Raw genomic sequence first — 18,560 nt, forward strand, 5'->3', positions numbered from 1 at the left:
AATTTGCCCTGATATCTGGTTTTAGTGGAAAACTGAAGCTGGCAAATAAGTGGTTATCCTATTCTGGCAGTTGGTGTGGATATATATATGATTGTTTAACAGGTGAAAATTTTTTTTGGGTTTGGTCAAAATACAGGGGAGACTCTGCCGAATTTTGAGCAGAAGTCTAAGGGAAAATTTAAAAAGAATTGAAACAAGAAGGGTAAAGATGTCCTTTGTGCCCGACATTCGTCAGGTGTCGGACACGCACAGGACTTGGCTCGAATTCCAAAGTGGAAAAATGGGTCGGGTCCTGTCAATCCAAATCATATCACATAATTACTTCATATGTTGGTTATCCTTCACAAATTGTACCCAACACGTGACCCCTATCGGCCTCACTGCCATATGTCCCCGTTTGGTACATTTATCCTTCAGATACCCTGTCACTGAAGTTCTCATGTTCCATGAATAACACATATTTCACAAAAACTCCAAATAATATATATTGTGTGAAATATTGCACAAATTAGACATGCTTGACTGGAAAATAGAGAGATTTGTAAATAGAATAAACCCATGATTTTCACATTTATCACAAAATAAGAAATTTTAGAACATATTACATAACCCACTCACCATGATAAGTATGAAATATTGCAAGACAAACACACACACACACACACTCTTCATCTTGTTTCTCTCTCTCTCTCTCTCTCTCTCTCTCTCTCTCTCTCTCTCTCTAACACTACTTCATCGTAGAAATCTATCTTAAAGGATTGGAATGAATGATTGAAAGTAAGGAAGCATGATACTTATAGGAGAGGATATGCATGCACCCAAATAATATTTATATATACAATATTTTAAACCACCAAAAAGATAAGATAAAAATGTAAGGGAATAATGTGACTCATCCCCCTTTGGCCAATGATATCACAACACCACCACCAAAAGATAAGATAGAAAGATGACGGAATAATGTGAGTCATCCACCTTTGGCCAGTGATATCACAACACCACTTGTTACTAGCATGCAAGGTGGCATGGAAATGATGATTTGATTAAAACCAATTCTAAGTCTCTACACATGGATTACAAGAATGGTGTCATCTTTCAACCATAGGGATAATCTCATGCTAGGCTTAAGATTTAATAACATATAAATCTTCATAATAAATATTTAAATAAAAAATTTATATTAATAAATAATTAATATGTAGTATGAATAATTATTTAATATATATATTACAGGTTCTCACATGCTATATTTTTTTTGGAGGTAAATAGGACTTTTGACAACTAAAAAAATAGGGTAAAAAATTAATACAAAATTTCTTTATTTTTAAAATTAATTACAAACTATATAAGAATAAAACAACAACAAAAATTAAAAGAAATTAACAAAAAACAAACAAAAAACAAAAAACAACCCACCCAACCCTACCCCTATATCATCCTCCCCACTCCGGTCTCAAGTCCCCAACTCCCATCCCCTAGCCACATCCACCTTAACAAACCCTAGACCTAAACCCAACACCTCCTCCACACGAACCCACTCTCTCCTCATCTCTTCCTCCTTCCAATCCTCTACTAGATTGTTTGGATTTGATTGATTTTTCATGTTTGGGAAAATGGTGACCTTGTTAGTTGGGGAAGTTGGTGGCTAGCCAGGTCAAGAATGAGGATGGCCGTTGATGAGTGGTTGGGCTGGGTTGTCGCAGGGATGAGGATGAGGAGGGTGGCGGTTGAGCTGTGTCGAAGAGAATGGTAGGCATGATGATCGGGCTGGGATGGGAGGTGGGAGAAGGATAAAGTTTTTTTATTTAAAAAATTTTAAAAATTTAAAATTCTAGTTTTTAAATTATTCAGTATAATTTATTTAATTGGACAATTTTGCCCCTATATTTGACGACAATATTTATAAAATGTAATGGTGGAACCAATTCGCCGAATTATAAAGAGTAAAGGGACCATTTGAATGAAGAATTTCGTTCATGAACCAAAATGCCACTCGTGTACAAGTTGATGGACCATTTGATTTGAAAATCCTTTTTTAAAAACACTTTTTACTCTTTTATTTATAATATTCTTAAAGGCCACCAAAAAAAAAAAAAAAAAAAAAACTAAATGAGTGTTTCCTAATCGCTCTAATAGTGTGTTTATTAATCAGGAATTGAATTCCATCTATGGAGGATTCCTGTGTTTACTTCACATCAAGGAATAAAAAAATAATTGAGGCCTACACAAAATTAGGAATTTAATTCCTGATTTTGGAGGAATTCAATTATTGGCCGGGAGGTGGTAATCTAATTCATGAAGAAATAAACCATTAGGAATTTATCTTTTTTACCCATTATATCCTCATACAATTTTAAAATTTTAAAATTTGCCATTTACTTTAACCCAACAACGAGGATATTTTAGTAATTAGCACCGCTCTTACCCTAATTTCATATGATTTAGTAAAAACTTCAATAAGAATTCGGAATCTAACTCCTCTCAATTCATATGGTTTAATAAACAACTTCAAGGCCTCGTTTGATTCACCGAATGGATTAGAGGGGAAATCACTTTCCATGTCATTTTCCAAGAGATGGGAAATGAAAGATTTATTTCCCACGTTTGGTAATGTTGGGAAAGTAATTGAGAGATATCACTTTATTTCATTTCCCATGTTTGTTTTGAGTAGGAACTGAAAAAAAAGTTTGTATAAATTTTCAATTATATATATATTAAATCAAATAAAAAAATAATGCATTTACTGATATATTGTAATTCTAAATTCTTAATGGGTACAAAATGGTTATGAAAAATGTTTATTTAATATTGGCTTATTTTTTCAAACTTTCCCATGAGGAAGGAAAACAAAATCCAAGTTGAGATGAGGGCTTCACTTTCCCCATATTTCCTCATATGCCAAACAAAGATTTCCCATGCCTAAACTTACCAAACATGGGAAAACAATTAATTTCTCATTCCCAAGCCTTCTTTTCCATGAACCAAACGAAGCCCAATAGGAATCCGAAATCTATATCTCCTTAATTCAATTCTTTTTAATCAAATTACGTATTAGTAAACATGCCACATTGAAGAGATACACTCTCGTCGTATGTAGTTAATGACAATTCCTAATATCGTTTCGATATGCGCAAATTGGGTTATTCATAAATGAGTAATACGTGATTGATTCCACTCCCTAAATCATCCTTGGGCCCATTTTGGGCTCAATCGGCACTTTCTCCGGGTTCGTTGACTATTACAATCCGATCTGACAAGGCCCAAACTCTGTTCGGTCAAAGCTCCGAAACCTAACTACCAGATAAACAAAGATACGTCTTCCAGTTCTCAGATACTCAGAGTTGAAGGGTTTTCGTGTGCTCCAACACGGAAAGCTTCGCAATCTCACAATAATCAGCGTCGTTAGGGTTAGTTTCATTTATAAAAAATCTATATCTTTTTGCTTTTTCGATTGATGATCAAAATTTGAAAAATCAACCGTTCTTCCTTAGCTTGGATTTCGTACATCATTGTTTGAATTGGCGAATTTTCTTGCAAATCATTTATTTATTTTATTTTAGGGCTGTTTGCGAAATAGCATGTATTCGTCCAGAGGGGGCAATGCCTACGGACAACAGTCATATACTGGCCAATCTGCGTATGGCCAAAATGTAAGACTTTGTTTTTCAATTGTTGTATAATTTGCATTTCCTTTACTTTTTTACAGAGCGTTTTGTATTATTCTTATTGTTCATCATCTAATTGCTCGAAAAGGGATAATATCAATGTTAAAATTTCAAGTTTAGGCATTTTGTTCTTCAGTTTCAGCCTTTGAAAGTTACCACCGGTATCCACAATACAGCTAATTTTTGTAAAAATGCAGAATTTTTGCCTGGGGATTTCCTGATCCTTTTCTCATTTATTGTAATATCTGTAGCTGGGACCTGCCTATGCTGGAAATTCTGCTGGAGGGCCTGAAGGGGGGTCGCAAGTTCCCATGGGTTCTCGGCATTCATCAATGTTAGTTGGCTCGGAGGAGGTTGATGCCAGTGGGTATAGAGCTCATCCTTCAGCTGCAGCTCATTATGGGGGACAGTATAGCTCTATCTATGGTTCAGCTGCTTTGAGCAGTGCACCTCAGGTTTGTCTATTTCTTCTAGAACTCATGTTGATGTATTTCTGGTAACCTGTGCTTTATCCAGCTAAATAGTGCTTTGTCCAGCTAAATGGTGCTTTATTTTCGTTGTGATACAAGTAGCAAATATTTAGTTTCTCTCTGCTACCTAGGACTTCATAACACTACTTATTGACCTGCCTTATAATGTTTGTGCTCCTTATAGAAATCTCCTCGATAATTCCCTTTTCCGTTTCTTCTTTCGTATATTCTTATTCATATTTAGGAAAGCATTAAACATCGAGTTTGTGATAAACCTTTTCTATATATGCATGTGCTGGTCCCTCAATATCTTTAATCTCTCCAATTTTGCTCTTAAATGTATTTTGGTGGTATTTACACTGCTGGTTTCACGGAAGTTACTGTTTGAGTGGTGTGGAAGTTCGCATCCAAGCTTCGGTTTGATCTGTTGTGAAGTTCTTGTTGAACCATCTGATGTCTAATTTGAAATTGTGTACAGGTTCCTCCAATGAGTACTAAAGGTTCTGGACCATCGGTTTTGGAAAGTCGTGGTGGTTATGTCCCAGCTAAACCAGAATCACCAAAGTTCTCATCTGGTGACTATATCTCATCTTCAAGTCATGGGTATGGTCATAAAGTTGATCAATTGTATGGTGAAAAGGCTCCTGATTATCCAGCGATAGACAGAAGGCAATTTGGTGAACGTCAGAGTGCGTATATGGGGAGGGACTTGCAAGGTGAATCAACTGGTCGATATGCCGATTCTGTTGGTTTTGGTCCTCAACATCAGGTTTTTCATTTTCATCTTTTAATATAGAATATTTTTGTTTATTTTCCTCTTACTTACTTTCCTCTTTGAATAAGACCTGATTTGTAGTTTTATAATTTTCGCATCATATTCTGCGACAGTCCGAGATTTATGATCGAATTGATAAGGCGGTGCTGCTTCGTCAAGAACAATTGCTGAAATCGCAATCACTGCAGTCTGCTTCTCTTGACGGGAGTGCAAGGTACTTTTTTTCTGCTGACTTTGTATTACACTTTTGACTGGAACTTGGTCTCCATTTCATGGTCAGATCCCTTGTAGTTTGTTTTCCATCCCCATTAATGAATTGCAAAGGTCATTCCTACCTTTCTCAGTAACAAAATAGTCCGCATCTTAATAATGAGTCTGTGCACAGCTATGTTAGATGGTGATATATTTCTTATTAGACTGAGTAGCAACACATTTCTGGCAGACAAGCTGATTATCTTGCAGCGAGGGGTGCCGCTAGTCGTCATCCCACTCAAGATCTTACTTCTTTTGGAGGAAGAATGGATGCGGATCCTCGCAGTTTATCTATGCTTAGTGGTTCTTCATATGGGGGACAACCTGCTCCATCAATATTAGGGGCAGCTCCACGGAGAAATGATGATCTCATGTTTTCACAAAGTTCCTCAAATCCTGGTTATGGAGTCAGCCTACCTCCTGGTAGGGACTATGCCACAGGAAAAGGGATTCGTGGCTCATCTCTTGAGTCAGATTATCCGGGAAGCTTGTCTCATGGTGGTCATCCACGGATTGATGAACGGAAGGATGACAGGGCTAGTTATCTTCAAGAATTTGAGCTAAGGGAGGAGACGCGCCGTCGGGAGCGTTTGCGTGAGAGAGAGAGAGACAGAGAAAGGGAGAAGGAATGGGAACGCGAACGAGAACGTGAACGAGAACGAGAAAGAGAGCGTGAACGAGAACGCATTTTGGAGCGGAGGGTGAAGGAGAGAGATCGAGAGCGGAAACGTGCACTTGAAACCAGGCGGGAACGAACTCCACCAAGAGTTTCTAGGGATCGTCGTGGTTCCTCTTTAGCAAAGGAGGGGAGATCCTTGCGACAGGATTCGCCACATCATGAAGCTTTGCATAGGTGGATCTTGATGTTTTATTTTGCGTCCTGCTCTTGTTCTTGCAAATTGCTGCTTTGTCTCGCAGCCTTTCTAACTAACCTGGTGTTCTGTTATGCTGAAGGCGTCATTCACCTGTTAAAGATAAAAGGAGAGAATATGTCTGCAAGGTAAAAGGACCAGTGCAAGAGCATAGCCATTCAATGATATTGACAATTATTCCTTTCAAGTCTGCCTTTAGTCTTTTGTTTGGAATTGAGTTCTTCACTGGTTTCAATCGTGATGCCTTTTCTGTTATCTTTGGTTCAGAATTTCAGTTTCTAATCCCTGGGATATCCTTAACCTTCCTTACTCTTATTACCATGTTTCTCCTCAATATTGCTTCCTCTTTGTATTTTGGCTCTACGTGCAAATGTTTCTTTCTGTGTTCCTATGCTTCTTGTCGCTTTTGTTTATGGTTGGCTCCACCACATTTCCTGGCACTTCTCTCTTCTCACTATATCTCCTTTATCCTGTATGTTGGCCTTTTCTTGTGCAGACCTCTTCATGTAGACCTTTGCTAACTCTAAACTGTCTGGATTAATTAAATCCTAAGCATGCACCAAATCCTCTTATACAACATTTTGTGGCTAGTAGACGTAGATGAATGGTTTTCAGTTGTGGTCGTTATACCTTTTGAAATTGAGGAAACTTACCTTCTACAACAGGAAACTGATTGAGCTCTGGAAACTTGAAAAACACAGTTGTATTAGAATTTTTAACATGTGGGCTGATCATTCAATGTAAACTGCTGGGTTTGTCTACAACCTAAAATGTCTTTATGATTTCACTCATTTTGGTAACAATATCATCTATGTGCAGGTTTACTCAACCAGGCTGATGGATGTAGAAAGGGATTATCTTTCTATAGATAAACGATATCCCAGACTCTTTATACCCTCAGAGTTCTGCAAGGTTTGTCTGTATTTTTCGTTTCTCACTCAAGGTTTATGGACTCAGATGGTTAAGTACATAAATGAAGTGTGGCATTTTTATTGTTGTAGGCCGTTGTGAACTGGCCTAGGGAGAACCTTCATCTGTCTATTCATACTCCTGTCAGGTACCTTGCTTGTTGAAGCTGTGTCAGTTAATTAGTTTTCAGGAATTCTTATTTTAATTCAGGATATGGAACCCTTCAGCTCCTATTCTTTATTAAAAAGGAAAAAAGAAAAGAAAATGTAATTGTACGACCTTGTTGAGTGTTACAGTTTTGAGCATGATTTTGTTGAAGAAGAGAATGCCGCTGAGCTGAAAGAGCGAGCTACTGAAATGTTGGTTGAAGAACCTGAAAAATCAGGACGTGGAAACATAGTGTGGAACGCGAAGGTAGTTCGTGTTTCTGTCCTCCCCTCTTGTTTTACCCGTTCTTTAATCTTATTATCTAAAATTTAGGTAGTTAAATCTTGAGTCATTCCTGAATAGAAAAACATGTGGATAACTTAATTAAAGAGGAGGATAAAGAAAATTGAATTTTGAATTTTTTGGTTATACTCTCTGATTAATTTGCGTACTCTCTCTCTCTCTCTCTCTCTCTCTCTCTCTCTCTCTCTTATTCTCTCAAAATTTTATTTTTCTTCTGCTGCAGTACAGTACACCTGACGAATTGCTTGCTTACTCTGTATTTTATTTTATATTTAATTTCCACTATTCAGATTATCTTGATGAGCGGACTTAGCAAAAATGCTTTGGAAGAGCTGTCATCTGAAAGAGGTTCCGATGATCGCTTATCACATATCTGCAATATCCTTAGGTTTGCTGTTCTCAAAAAGGACCGTTCATGCATGGCAATTGGTGGCCAGTGGAATCCTGCTGATGGTGGTGATCCATCAGTTGATGATAGCCCTTTAGTTCAAACTGCCCTAAGGTTTGTGCTGTCAGCTATCTTTTATAGAGATACATAAAGAAATAATGCTATTTTCTATTAGATTGAATGAGTTTTTCTTTGTAGATATGGAAAGGATGTTGCTAAACTTGATCTGCAGAACTGCAAGCACTGGAATCGTTTTCTTGAGGTAAAATTTGCATTAGTAATGATTGTGATTTTTACCTAGTTGCAATCTTTTTTTATTTGATTTTTTTATTTTGCAGATTTCTAAATTTATGACTAATTCTTCAATTCCATTTGACATTTGCAGATACACTATGATAGAATTGGGAAAGATGGAGTCTTCAGCCATAAAGAGGTGACTGTAATATTTGTCCCAGATTTGTCTGAATGTCTCCCTTCATTGGATTCATGGCGAGACCAATGGCTTGCTCACAAGAAAGCTGTTGCAGAAAGAGAGTGTCAACTTTCTTTGAAAAAGGAGGTTTGTTGTTTTTATTGTAGTTCCCCTGGGTTTTGTATGGTTTTGTTTTGGGTAGATTTTTATTTTAATCACAGGCACACATTATTGATGGGTATGTAGGTTAACATGTATGCACACATTTACATTTCGTAGGAAAAAAATGTAGATAGGTTAACATGTATGCATCCCACATGCAGTGGTTCAACTGCGGGTCAATTTGTGGCTATGGTTAATCATCAGTCATGCACTTTGTGAATGATTCACAAAATTCTGTCAATTTATAAAATCTTTAACTAAATTATTGGGGATGCGTTTCTCTGTTTCAGTATTTATTTATTTCGGCATGCATGACAGGCGTGATGCAGCCATGTAATCCTACAATGGAGCTTTTTAAATATGGATCCAACAGATGGTTAAGAAGTTTTAATAACATTGACTCAGGATTAGCTACAAAAGCCTTTTTCTTTTTCGCATCTTCTTGATACCATATTTACATTTAACCCTTGTTGATCATATATACTTTTGTAATATCCTCTTGTCCTTATTTTATTTTCTCAAAACTTGTAACAGTAAAATTTATCTTGATCGGCTTATAGTTTACTTGTTTTTAAAATTAGTATGTTTGTTCTTGCAGAGATCAAGGGAGAAGGAAGTTCTGAAAGGTAAATGGAGTTGGTCTTCTAGTTGTGTATGATTTCACATCTTTTGTTTGATGTTCATCAATAATCATCTTTTGCTTGGTTTTTGGTTTAGATAAGGAAATGGAATCATCAAAACACAAAAGAGTTGACAAAGAAGATAAAAAGAAAGAGTCTGCATCCACTGGAGGGGCGAAGGAAGTTAAGAAACTGGAGCAAGATGGTACTAATATGAAAGGGAATGCATCTGAAGGAAAAGGTGACGTGAATGGTAAGAAGCTTGAGAAAAAAGATGTGAGTGGAGGAGACAAAGGCAGGATTGAGGATAAAAAGGAACAGGTAGAAACTGCTGAAGTTCAGACAACTGGAACTGTAAAGACCGGGAAGAAGAAGATTATAAAGAAGGTTGTCAGACAGAAGGTTGTTGGTAAGGGATCCAGTGATACTACAACCAAGCAACCTGACAATCTGGGTGATGGGGGGACAAAAGGAAATTCAGAGACTCCAGGTCAAGAGGAGGAATCTTCTGCTGATCCTGCTGTAGTGAAAACTTTTGTGAGGAAAAAAGTTATTAAAAAGGTTCCAGTGGATAAGGCTGCTCAGAATGAAGATAATATTGGCACGAAGGTGAAAGTTGAGAATGAAACCGGATGCTCTGAGGATAAATCGGATCCAAGCGGTAGTACAAATACCAGTGTGAAGACAATTGTAAAAAAGAAAATCATTAAGAGGGTGCCTAAACGGAAGGTGACTGGTGTTGAACTGAACGAAGGGGTTGCTAAGAGTAAGAAAGATGGTGATGGGGATGAAAAAAATGTTGGAGATGAAACAGAAAGTGTGAGGAAGCAAACAGCAGATGCAGAAAAGCCAGCAAGTGATGTTGTGGAAACAGAAAAAAAAGTTATTTCTAAACCAAAGGCTTCAAAAACACAAGTCAGTGACAAACAAACTGATATGGCGAATTCAAGTAAAGCAGATGCAAAGGATGTTAAGGAGGATAAGAAAGATGAAAAGGGAGCTGGTGAGAAGAGTGGCTCTGTGACTAAAGTGGAGATTGAGCCAGACACGCAAAAAATTGCTCGTAAGGATAACCATAATGGCACGAAGAAAAAATTGAAAGATGATGAGAAAACAAAAGATGAGAAAGAGAAAAAAGACAGAGATGGAAAAGATGAGTCTAGAAGCAAATCAAATAAAGAACTGAAAGAAACAAGAAAGCCTGAAGAACCTCCTCGACACCCTGGATTAATTCTACAAACACAGTGGAGCAAGGATTCTAAAGTAGGTTGATTATAGTCTGAATATCACAGTTTTGTTTACTACATGTATTAAATATGTTTGCATGTACACCTCATCTAATATTCCTTGCATGTTTGCTCTAATTGTGTGGTAATCTGTGACAGCTGCGTTCAACATCACTTTCACTTGATTTACTATTAGATTATACCGACAAGGACATTGAAGAATCAACGTTTGAGGTATGTTTTCTCGTGGCATCTAATGTTCTTCATGTCTGCCTTAATTCTATGACTGAATTTTGGATCTGTGTCTACTGGTTCACTTGTTCTCTTTGCGTATTTCTCATTATACCAGATGCAAAATAGAGCTAATTGTTTCCTTGTAAATCTTTCCCTCCTTTTCCCTTCTTTTCTCTCCATTCTCTCAGCTTTCACTGTTTGCTGAAACGCTTTATGAAAAGCTTCAGTATCAGATGGGATGCCGTCTTTTGACATTTCTACAGGTTGGTTTAAGACAGTTAATCTGAATATGCATATAATTTGATATTTTTTATTTTGTAATGATGCATCTTCATTTATGTGAGTTGTTTTTGTAGAAGCTGCGAATAAAATTTGTGATGAAAAGAAACCATCGTAAGAGGCAACGAGAAATAGAAAAAGTTGAGAAAGGAAATGATGAAAAATCACCAACGAAGCGTCTGAAGATAAATGAGCTCCCTGTGACGAACCAGCCTGCTAAGTCATCCGAAGCATTGAGTTCATCTCGGTCAGATGGAGAGAAACAAGATGAAGAAAAAGCTGTTATTGAGGAGAATAGTTCTGTTGATCATGTTGATGAGGTTAAGATGGAGCATATAGCAGATGATGAAGAAGACCCAGAGGAAGATCCAGAAGAATATGAAGAAATGGAGGATGCTAGTCCTCATCCCTCTAATGAGAATAATGAAGAGGGGAATGTGATTCCTGTGCTTGGAAACGAGAAGGACGAATCCAAAGTTAAGGAACAAGCTAACACGAAGGCTGCAGAAACAAAGGCCAAGGCCGAAGCAGATACAGGTGAAAGAAAAGAGGGGAAGGTGGATACAGGAAAGAAAGAAACTCCCAGGGCAAAGGAGGTTGTGGACAAGGAACTATTGCAGGTATACCTTTCAGTTATTGTTTTAGTTTGATTGCTGAACAGTTTCATTCTCTCTCCATCAATCCATTAATGCCATCCTTTTTCTTTTATACTTTTCCCATCTGAAACAGGCTTTTAGGTTCTTTGACAGGAATCAAGTTGGCTACATTAGGGTAAGTTGCAATCTTCAATGTATATATTTGTTTTGTTGCATTATTAGAGAAACGTAAAGAGCTTGTTGCTTTTTCAGGTTGAAGATATGAGATTGATAATCCACAATTTGGGAAAATTCCTTTCCCACAGGGATGTCAAGGTGAGAAGTATAAAATTTTGTTTTGTTGCTTCATTTTGTATTTAGTGTATTCTTATCTTTGACAGTTTGGTCATGCTTGTTTTTTCTGCATCAGGAACTTGTGCAGAGTGCATTATTAGAGAGCAACACCGGAAGGGATGACCACATTCTTTACAAGAAACTGGTGCGAATGACTGACATTTGAGATCTGAAGCGTATTTGGTTTCCGAATTATTTTTCATTTTGGAGTCAGGTTGAATTTTTGCATTTTCCTTTGATGACGGTTAAAAGGAAAGGGAAAACGAACTTAGAGATAGGGTTTTGGATGTTTACAATTAAATTATTCCCTTGTGTTTGCATTTACCGCCTCTTTATTGATTGAAATAAGAACACTTTTGCCATTCTCAATGTGTTTATCTCAGTAAATACAGTAATTTCAGTTTATATTCTCGGAAATTGATCCATCGTACAAGTCTGGTTGAGTAGCAAATTTTGAAATTTTAATTTGATAACTGCCAAAGTTAATTTATGCTGAGAAATTCTAGCTCTGAATTATGGAAAAATTCTGAGGACGAAACTCTTGGGAGGATTCTTGATAAAACAAAATCTCTTGGGAGGATCCTAACACAAAGCTTTTAATACAAAGCAGCTAATCAGTAAAATATGAGATAAAATAAAGAAAAGAGTCGGCAGATTTCATCAAGTTAAACAAAAAATCAGCAAATCAGTTCTTTAGCCCAGTAGGTTAACTGATTATTGGCCACTACAAGGGAATATAATAAAAATTGAAAATTTTAGCTATTAGTTAATAGCTTGGTTTAAAGAACGCCAAGACCAAGAAGAGTTTTCATTGCTTGCTTTTTCACTACTTTCCCATACACCCCTCTTCCCAGCTTCAAAGCTCTCTCCATTTCCACAACTCCCCCACTACCTTTCTTTAACTTCTCCACCACCATCTTCAACACCCTCTCATCACTTCCCACTGCTTCCGCAATGCTATCGACCACCGAATCCATCGGTGGTATCCGTCTTCCCCACCCCTTTGCCGACTTCTCTGGGCTATAAGCCTGAGAGCATGCATCCCAAAATGACGCTCTCAAGTACCCTTTCTCCCTTTCCCTCACCGTCCATCTTCTCATGCCTTCCTCCAGCCTATAAACTGCAGCACCGGCATCTATCCCTCTTTCGAGACCCATCTCAATCTCTCTTATGTCTTGCCTTGAATACAAATCCTCCTCAAACTTGCATCTCTTACAATCACACCTGAACCCCCATGTCTTGCACATTTCATTGCGCTTGTCCAATGGAGAAAGCACATCAAAATATGCAAATGTTATCTCCTCCCCAGCCTTGATATCTCTGGAAGCATGAACTATTAGATAATCTCCAACATGCAAACGCCTTGCATTGGGAACACATGAATGGTTGATGAATGAAGCCAGTACCCACAGCCCGACACCATAATAGTCACTGTTCTTCCCCAAAACCTTAGAAGAGATTGCATCCTCAACAAGAGAATTGACATCCAAGATGCTTAGAATCCTGTTCACATCAAGCTTCTCATTTGGGTAGCCACCAATATGCTCTGACTCAGGCTTAAACAGATTGATCTCAGGGACCTCAAGCTTATCCTCATCTTCACCACTTGACAATGTACTGATCAAATCCCGGGTTCTTGAACATTTAGCCGCCGAATCCATAACTTTTTCAGTGAAGTTCTTCCACATGACCAATTGAGCATTCTCATCCAGATTTTGATCCGGCAAAATACCCCTCTCTGTGGCAACTGCTTTGGTGACCAACACCAAAGTTCCAGCATCAATGTTCTTTGTTGCAAACAGGCCTCGCCCTCTAATCTCAGATATCTTTATCTGCACTGCTCCAATGTACTCAGCAGGCTCCAAAGGCTTTCCGCGAAACCCGTTAACCACCCATTCAGAGAGATCAAAAGCTCCAGTTCTCGACATCAACTCGAGCTTCTTGCATTTCTGCAAGTACCCATTGAGGCTAACAGAGCTCCCATTAGCCTGAGGATCAAGCTGAGCTGTTTTGAAGCATTCCAATGCCATTGAATACCTGCTCAGATTCAGCAAAATCTTACCTTTACAGAGAAGAGTCTTGAAATGGGTACTCTCAATTTTCAATGCCTGATCGCAATCCCTCAAGGCCTCTGCAAAATCCCGGAGTCTGGATCGTGCTTCGGCTCGGTTCGAGAGGGCTAAGCAGAGGGATTTATGGAGCTTGAGGACATGTTCTGGGTCTTCAGGGGCCTTTGAGACCTGGTCTTGGCAGAGGCTGATGAAGTGAGAATATGCTTGTACGGCCTCCTTCCATTCTTCTCTGAGAAGGAGCTCTGTGGCTTTGGATCTGAGCTGCTGCATTTGCTCTTCTGCCATTACTAGCTGATCTTGTTGGGTTTCTCTCATTTCTGACTATGATGACTAATTTGGGTAAGCGAGGAGGCTTTTCTCTGTAGTTTTTGAATTTGACGTTATGTAACGGTCACAAGGCCGGCCTTTATTATTTTACATTTTTTGTAACGTTGAACGGCTATGCCGGTCTCGACGGTGTCGTTACAGCCAGTGGATAAAGCAAACAAAAACTAGAACCTGATTGAACGGATATGTTTGTTGGCATCATAGCCACAAGATCACTTTTGGTTATTTTGTTTTCTTAAATTTCTATTGAGCATGATATCTCGTACAATACGAATGGCATGTTTGTAGTGGTTTTGAAAGGGATAAAATATGCTTCTCATATCCTACTTTTAAGTCACAAAAACTCTAATTACTTGGATTTAGAAATCAAAGACGCTTATGATATCGTAGAATTCAAAAATTACCTCCGAATGCTTAATTACTTGAATTTTCAATAAATTTTTAACGTTCTTCTAATAAATGTGCTTATAAAAAGGCAGTTATAAACAAATGTGCTTCTTACAAAATTATTTTCAAACGAGGTCGAAGACTTGTAGCTCAACTCTCGCCTCTACCTCATAAACAGTCATTTCCTACTAAAACGACATGTAACACACTGTCGTTCAATTTTATAACTTGATGTCGTTTCCCAATCTATTAGATTATCCTTTAACTGATTTTCCGTCGTTGTTCTTCAATTTTATAGTTCCGTCGACGATGAAACCGAGCGAAGATCATCGGGCCTACAGGAAGATCTTACTGGCGTCGATCTCAGCCATGGTGGCGGAGACGACGACGTTTCCGATAGACCTGACAAAGACTAGGCTTCAGCTGCACGGTGAGTCGGTGTCGGTGGGATCGGCTCGGCCCACCAACGGGTTCCTAGTGGCCTCTGAGATCTTGCGGCAGCAAGGCCCTCTCGGGCTGTACAAGGGATTGTCTCCTGCACTTCTCAGACACCTCTTCTACACGCCAATTCGGATCGTCGGGTACGAGCACCTCAGAAGCTCACTGAAAACCGATGGTGGGTCCCTCTCTCTCCCCGCTAAAGCTCTCTCCGGTGGGCTTTCCGGCGTCGTTGCTCAGGTAACTTGCTTTCTTATTGTGTCTAACTTATTGGGTTGGGTCCCTTTTCGAAAAAAATAATTGGGATTTGTAATTTGATAAGTTTTTGGACTTGGGAGATTGAAAGTTTAGTTTAGTTTTTTTTTGTTTTTTTGTTGGGTCAAGAAGGGAAATTGAAAGTAATAGTGTTACCGATTCATTTTAGAGAAAATTGATAAGTTTAAAAATGAAAGCTTGTTCGAATTGACAATGAGAAAATGAATGCTTGATCTTTGAAGATTAGTAATGCAGTTTTGTCACATTCTATTCGCATTGAATTTGCTTCAATCTCATACTTTGACATGCATATGAATTTATATATACAAAACTTCACTGCATTTTACACACTCTTGATATTTAAATGCAGCTTTTTCACATGATAATCCATGTTAGGTTGGCCTACTTGGTTGTGCTGTGCATTTCTTTGCCAATCAAATGGTCCAATAATTGATTAGACTGACAGCTTTGTATTTTCTTTAACTCTGTGTTTGCTTTGAAAGTAATAATGTTCTTCTGTTTACTGCAAGTAGTACAGTTGGTGGCAAGCCCCGCAGATCTTGTTAAGGTGAGGATGCAAGCAGATGGTCGTATGGTGAGGCAAGGCCTTCAACCTAGGTACTCAGGGTGCTTTGATGCTTTAAACAAGATCGTCCGATCGGAGGGCATTGGAGGACTTTGGAAAGGTGTTTTCCCTAATGTCCAAAGAGCATTCTTGGTGAACATGGGAGAGTTGGCCTGTTATGATCAGGCGAAACATTTTGTTATCAAAAATCGAATTTCGGAGGATAACATATATGCCCACACTTTGGCATCAATCATGTCAGGCCTTTCAGCAACTGCTTTGAGTTGTCCAGCTGATGTGGTAAAGACGAGAATGATGAACCAAGGGAAGATTATGTACAACAATTCCTATGATTGTTTGGTGAAGACTGTCAAAGTTGAGGGTTTAAGAGCATTGTGGAAAGGGTTCATACCTACATGGGCAAGGCTTGGTCCTTGGCAATTTGTGTTTTGGGTCTCATACGAGAAGTTTAGACAAATTGCAGGGTTCTCTTCTTTCTGATGAATCTTTTCATCCACTCTCTTGTTTCAGATTCCGAGTGATCATACTGGATGGCATTTATATTCCTTCTTCAAGCTTGAAGGATGCCTCGCATGTTTAGGTGCCAATATTTGGTACTTACATGTTGTTGTGATTCAAACATCAAAGATTAGAGTTGTGATATAGAGCAAGCAAGCTCCAACTTGTGATTAGGAATTAACAATTTCGTGAGTTTTCTTTCTTTCTTTTGAGCTGTTACTCATTGACAAACAATCAAAGATTTCTGCCTTCATAATTTGCAATGAAGAAATATTCCTTTCTCAGTGGTATTTCTGTTGGGTTTGAAATTTGTTTCCTTCAATTGCATTTTGCATGCTGTCATGTCCTATATGCCCCAATATATTTGGAAAAAAAGAAAAAAATGGGAAAATACAAGATGTTGAAGTAGCAATTAAGCTCTTGGGTTCCCTTTGATTGCAAGTCGACAACACTTAGCTCCTGACAATTTCTCTTGCAAGTTAATTTGGTGATTAACTTTTAACTGTGATCTTGATAGAAACCTAATAAGTAAGAAACCAAATCCTGCATGGAAGTTATGAGCCTCAGGCTGTCTCGTTCGAATTTACAAGCCTCTGGATTGGACCACTCTCTCAGTACACCAGTTGCCTGCTTGAGTTGTCACCTTCATAATTGTGTTTCACTCCTGAGCCTAGAAACTCTCATGCAGTAGGGATGATCGAGGATAGCAAAACAGTACTATCCATCTTATGGATAAGTTTTTTTTGGAAGAGGGGGGGGCGCCGCGCGGCGGTGGGGTGGGGTTGGGTGGGTGGTGGTGTTGGGGGGCTTTGGGGTTGGGTGGAAATGGTATTTCCTTTGCGAATTTTAGTGAAAAAGAATAAACTGAATCAATTAAAAGGTTAGATGGATCATAGATGAAGCAAAAGCAACTTGTACAAGCATCATCATAAAAAATTGCCAACTGCCAAGGCAAAACATGAAATGGGAAAGAATTAAATATCTGCAATGAGTGAGGTTTGGTGGATAATGATTCATGTGTATGAAATTACAAAAACATTCGTGGTATACGTCATCACAGTTAATAGATTTTGGATGGAGTTGGCGGCAGGGGTAAAGTGGGTCATTTTAAATTTGAGTTAATAAAGTGGGATTTAACTGAAGTTTCAAGGGGCATTGGTGTAATTAACCCTTCTTTATTTTGCTTATCTCACTCACAGTCTCTTTTATTGAGAGATCCCTCCAATAACTTTATTTGAGGGACATCCTTTAGGGTACCCTACAAATATATATTTTTTTTTCAATGATCCAAACTATCTATTTTTTAGGTTTTAATTCATAGATCGTCATTGTGTCCCTCAAATATTCGCACGTTATTATTGTGCTGATGCCATTGTAAACGGGGAGAAAAGCAGGGAGGGATAATAGAAAATATATGACGTCTGCACAATAATAACATCCGGACATCAGCATATGAGAATTTCTGTATATTACATATATATTTTATGTAACATAAGGATAAGAGAATTTATGTATATTTCCAGTAACACAGATCTGGGATCCCTATGATCTCCGGCTAGTGCATGATCATACAGATTCACATCGACCCGACAAACATGAATGAATGCAATAGAAATTAATGCCAAACACAAATGTGAATGTATTTCCAAAATAACGAACTTAAAACTTTATAGCATACGCGTACAGACAGGTACTAGAATTAACATCCAGTTGGTATTCCTTTATCAACAACATTCATTCACTTCATTCATTGTTTGTTTATATATACACATATTTTTCAATATACTCGATGAATAATGCACGCACACAAATAAGACTTTCTTGAAGTGCCAAATAAGTGTTCACGTGTTAGCTAAACGCAAAAGATGACATAGTTGACGGGTTAATATTCAACTTAAAAAATCATCAGAAAAAGTACTGAAGCACAATGCTTCCATAATCAAGGAAACATACCAGTCAGTCGACCCAGTTGTTGGAAGCGGGCGGGTGATGTGGATGCCCAGAGACCACAAGAACATTGCAGTGGGGACATATTGAATAAGTTTGCAGTGGAGACGTACTGAATATATGGTACCCATTGAGAGTTTCTTTGGTATACTCGATTGGACTATATATTTCCAAAGCTAATTCTCAACTGCCAAAGGGTGTGACATAAATTATGTATTAACTAAATATTTAATCAAGGCAGCTAGCCAACCACACTGATTATTTTTAGAGAAATTTCCATGCACGTGAAAATCAATATGCTGAATTAACCAATTATCATGATGCAAAATCATACGTACAGATATGGTACACGTCAATAAATTCATTAGATCAGCCATAAATCACCACTGAAAGTATTTTGATAACCA

The 18,560-nt window shown here is 38.1% G+C and overlaps 3 protein-coding genes across 4 annotated transcripts; 2 read left to right on the forward strand and 1 right to left on the reverse strand.

Moving 5' to 3' along the window:
* The first annotated feature begins 3,306 nt into the window (after positions 1 to 3,306).
* On the forward strand, positions 3,307 to 12,012 carry LOC117626893 (protein SHORT ROOT IN SALT MEDIUM 1). The gene is made up of 21 exons (XM_034358689.1): positions 3,307 to 3,407; positions 3,561 to 3,650; positions 3,917 to 4,120; positions 4,614 to 4,904; positions 5,024 to 5,124; positions 5,353 to 6,015; positions 6,117 to 6,162; positions 6,854 to 6,946; positions 7,036 to 7,091; positions 7,240 to 7,357; positions 7,684 to 7,895; positions 7,980 to 8,043; positions 8,167 to 8,340; positions 8,954 to 8,981; positions 9,073 to 10,238; positions 10,361 to 10,435; positions 10,624 to 10,698; positions 10,792 to 11,334; positions 11,444 to 11,485; positions 11,563 to 11,625; positions 11,720 to 12,012. Exons 2-21 carry the CDS (start codon positions 3,579 to 3,581, stop codon positions 11,807 to 11,809), a joined length of 4,176 nt encoding a protein of 1,391 aa, XP_034214580.1. The 5' UTR covers positions 3,307 to 3,407; positions 3,561 to 3,578; the 3' UTR covers positions 11,810 to 12,012.
* Positions 12,013 to 12,297: 285 nt separating this feature from the next.
* On the reverse strand, positions 12,298 to 14,068 carry LOC117626901. The gene has a single exon (XM_034358703.1). It carries the CDS (start codon positions 14,028 to 14,030, stop codon positions 12,423 to 12,425), a length of 1,608 nt encoding a protein of 535 aa, XP_034214594.1. The 5' UTR covers positions 14,031 to 14,068; the 3' UTR covers positions 12,298 to 12,422.
* A 506-nt stretch (positions 14,069 to 14,574) lies between these two features.
* On the forward strand, positions 14,575 to 16,490 carry LOC117613797 (mitochondrial uncoupling protein 3). Of its 2 annotated transcripts, XM_034342371.1 has the most exons (3): positions 14,612 to 14,629; positions 14,728 to 15,107; positions 15,661 to 16,490. In XM_034342371.1, exons 2-3 carry the CDS (start codon positions 14,739 to 14,741, stop codon positions 16,186 to 16,188), a joined length of 897 nt encoding a protein of 298 aa, XP_034198262.1. In that variant the 5' UTR covers positions 14,612 to 14,629; positions 14,728 to 14,738; the 3' UTR covers positions 16,189 to 16,490. The 2 variants fall into 2 exon arrangements, with proteins under 2 accessions (XP_034198261.1, XP_034198262.1); XM_034342370.1 differs by having other exon boundaries at positions 14,575 to 15,107.
* Positions 16,491 to 18,560: the final 2,070 nt, after the last annotated feature.

Source organism: Prunus dulcis, chromosome 1 (genome assembly GCF_902201215.1).
Source record: "Prunus dulcis chromosome 1, ALMONDv2, whole genome shotgun sequence".
NCBI classification, from domain to species: domain Eukaryota; kingdom Viridiplantae; phylum Streptophyta; class Magnoliopsida; order Rosales; family Rosaceae; genus Prunus; species Prunus dulcis.

Coding starts and splice junctions, on each gene's coding strand:
- LOC117626893 (XM_034358689.1), top strand. CDS start 3,579: ATGTATTCGTCCAGAGGGGGCAATGCCTACGGACAACAGTCATATACT. Junction 8,044..8,166: donor ACTGGAATCGTTTTCTTGAG/GTAAAATTTGCA, acceptor TGACATTTGCAG/ATACACTATGATAGAATTGG. Junction 8,982..9,072: donor GGAGAAGGAAGTTCTGAAAG/GTAAATGGAGTT, acceptor TTTTTGGTTTAG/ATAAGGAAATGGAATCATCA.
- LOC117626901 (XM_034358703.1), bottom strand. CDS start 14,030: ATGAGAGAAACCCAACAAGATCAGCTAGTAATGGCAGAAGAGCAAATG.
- LOC117613797 (XM_034342370.1), top strand. CDS start 14,661: ATGTCGTTTCCCAATCTATTAGATTATCCTTTAACTGATTTTCCGTCG. Junction 15,108..15,660: donor TTTCCGGCGTCGTTGCTCAG/GTAACTTGCTTT, acceptor CAAGTAGTACAG/TTGGTGGCAAGCCCCGCAGA.